Raw genomic sequence first — 7,132 nt, 5'->3', positions numbered from 1 at the left:
CCCTCCTTTCTAGCTTGTGTTGAGTTGACTTAAAACGAGCCAACACACGATGCTTTAGTATTCTTTACTCATGCATCTTATTAATTTTGGTCTCTGCATTTAACACACTCATCCAATATACTTCAATAACTCTGTTATTCCATTTTGCAATCTTTAAAACAAACAAAGTTTAATCTTTCACTATGTATAACTCTACCAAATCAACTATACAATACCTGAAAAAGAGATATACTCAGAATAACAGCATTTGTTTTATAACAATAAATGCCATGCAAAATTATTCACCTTGATCATTTATTTAAAAAAATAGCTAACAAACTATATGGCGAATGATTAACTTTTTCATAGACGTTTTTACTTCCTGGTTTCGAAGGGTATAAATCACAGGATTCATCAAGGGAAATATTACAGTGTGGAAGAAAGAAACCACCTTGTCAGCTGCTAAAGCTGTGAACGGGCGTGTATAGATGAAGATTGCAGGTCCAAACATAAGAAATATGATTATGACATGAGTGGTACATGTGGATATAGCTTTGTTCTTTCCTTCAGATGCTGACCTGTGAACATGACATAAAATAACTGCATAGGAAGTCAGCAGCCCCACAAAGCACAGGAGAGTAAGCAGGCCACTATTAAAGACCATTAGGAGCTCAACAGCAAAGGTGTCTGTGCAGGCTAGCTTGATGACCTGAGGAACATCACAAAAGAAGTTATCCAAATGGTTTGGACCACAGAAGGGCAAGCGGAGGATGAGGACAACCTGAATTACGGAATGAACAAAACCTCCAAACCATGGAGCCAACAGCATCACATAGCAGGCTCTAGGGCTCATGACAGTGGAATAGTGTAAAGGCCTGCAGATGGCAATGTAGCGGTCGAAGGCCATCACAACCAGAAGTAACCCTTCACCTCCACCAAGAAAGTGCAAGAAAAATAGCTGAGTGATGCAGTCTTTATAGGAGATTACCTTCTTCTCAGAGAAGATGTCTACCAACATCCTGGGAGTCACGATGAAGGAATAGGAGGCATCCAGGAAAGCCAAATTTCCCAGGAGGTAATAAAGTGGGACACCGAGCCCAGGGTCTGATAAGATGGTGAGGATGATGAAGATATTTCCAGGCAAGATGATGGTGTAGAAAATTAAGCTCAGAACAAAGACCAAGAGCTGAATTTCATGTGACTGTGTGAGTCCTATGAGGATGAATTCTATAACAACTGTCCTGTTTTCTGTCTCCATCACCAGTCCCTACAGAACATAACAAATACAGCAATCTTCTCTCTTCTGACACTAGGTCATAGTTATTCTCCTCCTAGAAGCATGGTTAGAACCAAGTGTATTATCTCATCTCACTCTACACCTAAACCATCCCCTCTGTATATTCATTTTTATAACACTTAATTGTCAGCATCTCTCTTGTGGAGCCACATCCCTGCCAGCTTTAGTGCAGAGCCTCAGTTTAACTCACCTGTAAAATAAAAATGTCATTGTTCTGGGTTTTTTGTTTCCCTGAGAAAACAAAAATGAATTTGCTAAAGATATTGAAGTCTTTATAAGCATATTTTACAAGGGACTGAATAAATATTGATAGTGAAAGGAGTAGTGAATCTATAAGTTATAATTGTTTCACACGTAGGTATTCATCAAAACTATTGAACTGTATACCATTTGATATTTGTTTCTTAGGATGCTGTTAGAAGGCTAGAAACCACTCATTTCCTGAGAACATTTTATTTTTCTTTACAAGAGATGTAATCATTAACCAGGTATAATTCAGAACGTTGCTCAGTAGAAGGATGACAAACTGATACTGTCTTCTGTAATGAATTAACTTGCTATAAGGCTTGTGCTTTGAATCAGAATGAACATGATAAATTACTGTGATTAAAACTTGAGCAAATTCATGCCATGCACGTTTTTATCTGATTTTTTGAAGTCTTGTCTTTTAGTTGTATAGTTTATACAACATCGTGGTAGTTTTTATACATATGAGGAAAGCATTATGCCGCTGGGGTGTGCCACAAATAGATGTGAATGAGATAAACTTTGAATAGCAAATACCCAAAGGCTCTTAAGTTCCATAAGAATACTTCAGTCTAAAAAGAAAAATATCTTACAAAAGTTTAGTTACACAATACTATTAAAATACATTTAAATACTTTAATTAATAATTAATAATGAGTTGGAGGAAAGAAGGCTTCATTGCCTACAGTTGACAAGAGAGACTGTGAAAGAGAAAAGAAATAAAAGAACAAATCTCTCAAATTAAGAAGTCGTTTTAAATATTTTTAAATACCAGGAGATTTTCTTTATCTCTATCAATCATCATCTCTCTTTTCACCTTACCTTAATATATTTATTAATAATAACAGATATTTCCACACACTGCTAAACTGACAATAGAAGAAGTACATTACATCACACACAAGCAGATACTTAAATTTGTGCCTGCATATGTTCACTCAAAAAATGCATATAGAGATGCATACACATTATATCCTAAACAAGGTCAAAGATCAGATGTGTGCATTCGATGAGCATACACAGATGTGCACATTGGCAGCACACACTTCAGAGGGAGACAGAGAAGAAGGGAGCACTGAAGGGGCCAGGGAGACATAATGGTGGATGGATATCATCAATAAACTTTGGGAAAATGTACAATGTATTCTAAGTTCTGAGAAGTAATGTGTGGTAAAGACTGTTACTACTTTCAGAGTAAAATTCTTGAGTTTGATAACTACATAAATTTAAGATTACAGAATAAAAGGTTATATAGGTTTCTCTTCAGCTTGATCTCAAAGTTCAAGATCAGTGTCATCAGCATTATGGGTAAAAGGAGAACTAGACTATTGTGAAACCAGAATCCTAGGCAATACTTTATTTTAATTTTCACCATATCTTTTCTGTATTGGTTATTGGTTCTGTACTCTAACATGTTTCAGTTGCTATATATAAATTTATGACTAAAAATTAATACCAAATGAGCCAGGCAGTGGTGGCGCACGCCTTTAATCCCAGCACTCGGGAGGCAGAAGCAGGCGGATCTCTGTGAGTTCGAGGCCAGCCTGGTCTACAAGAGCTAGTTCCAGGACAGGAACCAAAAGCTACGGAGAAACCCTGTCTCGAAAAATCAAAAAAAAAAAATTAATACCAAATGATTTATATTTTGACCACTGTTCATTCCACATATGGTAATTATAAATATCAAAATGAGAAAGAACTCTATTATTGAGAATGCACTTTAATTCAGGATTCACACGCTGCTTTATTTTTGCTATATATCTTTGATATAGAGGTATTAACTGAAGATTTATATCATTATATCTGCTAGCATTCTTTTTTATTTTTTCTGAATTTGAAGAATAGAAATATTTACCTAACAGTCCCCCAATACTCTCACATGCCAAGCATTCACCTCTCCAGATAAAATAGACAATACCTGACTGTTCCAAACTTATTCTTAAATTTCTTTCCTTACAAAAGGCCCTTTTAAAGTTTGAGAATACACTGCTAATTTGTGAAGCAATGAAGAATGAGCCTTGGGGACTTGAAGGATAACAAAGCTGCAGGGAGTTTCAGTGGGAACTGTCAAAATGCCAACAGGATATGGACAAAGAATTAAACTAGATATAAAATAAAACTAAGGTAGAAAACATGATGAGTGTTAATATAATAGAAGTTTATGTTGTTTTTGTATTTAGAAAATTATCCTGTGTTAGAATATGTATTTCCCCTCTCTCAAATTTTTTTTAAATCTTAACTAGTTTTCTGTCCTAAGATTTATTGCATATGGAAAAACATGGCGCTTACAAAGGTTTATTCTAATTAATTAGAAATAGCCCAGCAATACCACTTTTGGTTATATACCCAAAGGATGCTCAATTGTACCACAAGGATACGAGCTCAACTATGTTCATAGCAGCATTGTTTGTCACAGCCAGAACTTGGAAACAGCCTAAATGCCCCTTGACCAAAGAATGGATAAGGAAAATGTGGTACATTTACACAAGGGGTACTACACAGCATAAAAAATTAAAGACATCTTGAAATTTGCAGGAAAATAAACACCATTTTGATTGAGGTAACTCAGACCCAGAAAGACAATTATCATATGCACTCACTTGTAAGTAGTTTTTAAACATGAAGCAAAAACAAAAAAACAAAAAAAAAAAAAACAGCCTACAAATCACAATCCGAGAGAACCTAGACAACAATGAGGACCCTAAGAGAGACTTAAATAGATCTAATCTACATGGGAAGTAGAAAGAGACAATATCTCCTGAGTAAATTAGGAGCATAAGGACCATGGGAGAGGGTTGAAGGGGAGGAAGGGAAGGGAGCAGAGAATGAAAAAAAAAAAAGAATCAAAAGTAAAAAAAGAAATAGCCTAAGATTAGTTTGCACTATGTCCAATGTAAAGTCGTTGTTCTACATATAATCTATGAGAAAAAATTTGTATACCAAACAAGAATATCTCAATATCATAAGACGCATAGTAAAACTGACAAATTTGAGATGATTAAATAATGCCACTGTCCTGTATTTGTTTTAAGTGAATTTAACTTTTGTATGGTTTAAATAAAAAGTATTAAACTAAATAGTTCAGTATCTATTAATAGAGTAAATGGAATTAGAGTCACTAAGTTTATCAAACATGTGAACCTGTTATGTAACTTTTTAGAACATCTAATTTATTATATTTTAATATTTTTAATATCAATTCGTCTTTGAAAAATGTGTATTTTAAAATGTAGATGTGTTCAAGAAGGATTTTTGGAATATTAAAAAATCATCTTATCAATTTAAAATCTAGATTAATTTTGTCTGAACTGTACTAAGAATTACAAAGATATTGAAAACATTTAAATCTTTTAAACATGCAAATAATTTTCTATAAAAGGTGAAATTTTGGAAGACAGGCAAATTTACCTAATTATCACAATTATGTAGTGTTCTTTGTTTATTTAGTAGACCAAATTTTATAAACATATTCAGTTATTTTTCCATTAAAATTAATTCCAATCTCATTATGCTATATACTAGGAATACCTTATCTACTGGTAAGACAGTGGGAGTCTAAAATCAAAGTCTATGTCATGAGGAACACATGAAACAAAAGAAAAGTCTAACCCTAGGTTTTGAATGTCTCCCTTTGTAAAAATAAAAGAAGGTTGTTCTGGGCAAGTTTTTGCTACAAATATTACAAAAATAATGTCATAATTAATGTGATATTAATGTTGTACTGGTGAATTGCTTCTTGGCATGGGGTCTGCCCAAAGTGTGATTAATATATCAGTAACAACACTATTGGAGAAAATTATTAGAGAAAAATTTCCTTTCTCAATGTTTTGTTTGAAATTTTTTTGTTTTAATATTTGTTTTCTTATGTTTTTCTTTTCTTATTTTTAGTCTTTTGTTATAATTTTAACTTTGGTTTTTTGGGGACTTTTTTCATATATATATATTGAGAGAGAGAGAGAGAGACAGAAAACATAAAGGTGGGTGGTTGGGCAGTGAGGGGGATCTGGGAGGAGTTCAGGAGTACAAAGAAGTACAAAATACAAAGTACAATTATTTTACGATTAAAATATTAAAATCTTGTGCAAACCCACAGGTAATTCCTGCAAAGGAAATATATAGGCTAAGCACAGATCTTCAAATTTCCTTCTGCTCCTCCAAATTCAATTGCTCATTCTCATCCCAGCTTGGTACCAGAACAGCTGCTTAAGTCTCCCCTTCCTCTCTAAGTCCATAGCCAGTGGATCACAAGGATCTTCTCCTCTCTTAACACACTCCACTATTACATCCTCCAACACCAGCAGGCTTTCCCTGGAAATACACCAGCTGAGCAAGTCGGGAAACAGACTCCTAGAGGTGAACATAAAAACACAGTAACATTCAGAAGATGTCTCCACTAGACCACAGCAACACTACCAGAGTAGGCACAGAATATCCAAAATAGCTAAAGCACAAGAAAAATCCCTTAAGACAGCCTGTGTGAATGTGATCATTGTTCTTACAGAAGAAATTGATAAATCCCTGTTTTAAAAGTCCAGGAAAACACAAATAAATGGTGAAAGGAAATAAATAAAATTGTTCAAGACCCGATAGTGGGAATAGAATCAAGAAAGAAAATCTAAATTAAGGGAATTCTGGGGATGAAAAATTTAGGAATTCAAATGGGAACAACAGAAGCAAGCTTCATCAAGAGAATACAGGAACTGGAAGAGAGACCTTGAGCCTTAAAGACAAGAAATAAGAGATAGATATATCAGCTGTGAGAACTCATTCGGCCAATAGTGTTTAAGATACTGGTCCACTTTGGGCATGGTCAAATATATTATATATACAGATGTAAAAACATGTGCGACTCTTTGGCTGCTGGATTCAGTTCCCATTCCCTGCTCATGCAGAGGACTGCTCATCTGTAAGTCTACCCTAAATAAAGAAACCTTTATTATACTCCATTCTGAGATAGTGTGGGATTATTTTATTATAACATATTAGCCAAAGAAATGCTAAATCTAAAAAACACCTGACCAAATAAATCCAGAAAATCTTCTGGATAGTGGAGGTGCATGATTTTAATCCCAGCACTAGAAAGGCAGACACAGCTGGATCTCCGTGAGTTAGAGGACAGCCTGGTCTACAGAGTCAGTTTGAGAAAAGGCAATACTATACAGAGAAACTGTGTCCCTCCAAAACAAATAAAAAATTAGGAAACATGATAGAACAACATGAAAAGACCGAATATAAGAATAATAGGAATAAAGGAAGGAGAAGAAACCTTATTCAAAGGCCCATAAAATATTTCAACAACATTACAGAAGAAAAATTTTGTAACCTAAAGAAAGTCATGCTTATAAAGAAAAAAGAATCATACGTGACACTAAATAGATAGATACAGAAAAAAATCCTGTTGCCACATGGTAATAAAAACACTAAACAAACAAAGAATAATAAGAGTTGTAATAAAAAAGATCAAGTAACATATAAAGGCAAATCTATCAGAATTATACCTGATCTCTCAGTAGACTCTCCAAAAGCCAGAAGGGCCTGGACAGATTGCTGCAGGCTCCTAAGAAACCAGAATGCTACCCCAAACTATACCCAGCAAAATTTTAAATCACC

The 7,132-nt window shown here is 34.5% G+C and overlaps 1 protein-coding gene across 1 annotated transcript; it reads right to left on the bottom strand.

Moving 5' to 3' along the window:
* Positions 1–310: 310 nt before the first annotated feature.
* On the bottom strand, positions 311–1,237 carry LOC142835884 (olfactory receptor 4N4C-like). Its single transcript, XM_075949704.1, has one exon. The coding sequence runs from the start codon at positions 1,235–1,237 to the stop codon at positions 311–313; it is 927 nt and encodes a 308-aa protein (XP_075805819.1).
* Positions 1,238–7,132: the final 5,895 nt, after the last annotated feature.

This window comes from Microtus pennsylvanicus, chromosome 15 (assembly GCF_037038515.1).
Source record: "Microtus pennsylvanicus isolate mMicPen1 chromosome 15, mMicPen1.hap1, whole genome shotgun sequence".
NCBI classification, from domain to species: Eukaryota; Metazoa; Chordata; class Mammalia; order Rodentia; family Cricetidae; genus Microtus; species Microtus pennsylvanicus.
Note: the sequence above shows the minus strand (reverse complement) of the source record. Positions and strands in the feature narration are given on the sequence as shown.

Coding starts and splice junctions, on each gene's coding strand:
- LOC142835884 (XM_075949704.1), bottom strand. CDS start 1,237: ATGGAGACAGAAAACAGGACAGTTGTTATAGAATTCATCCTCATAGGA.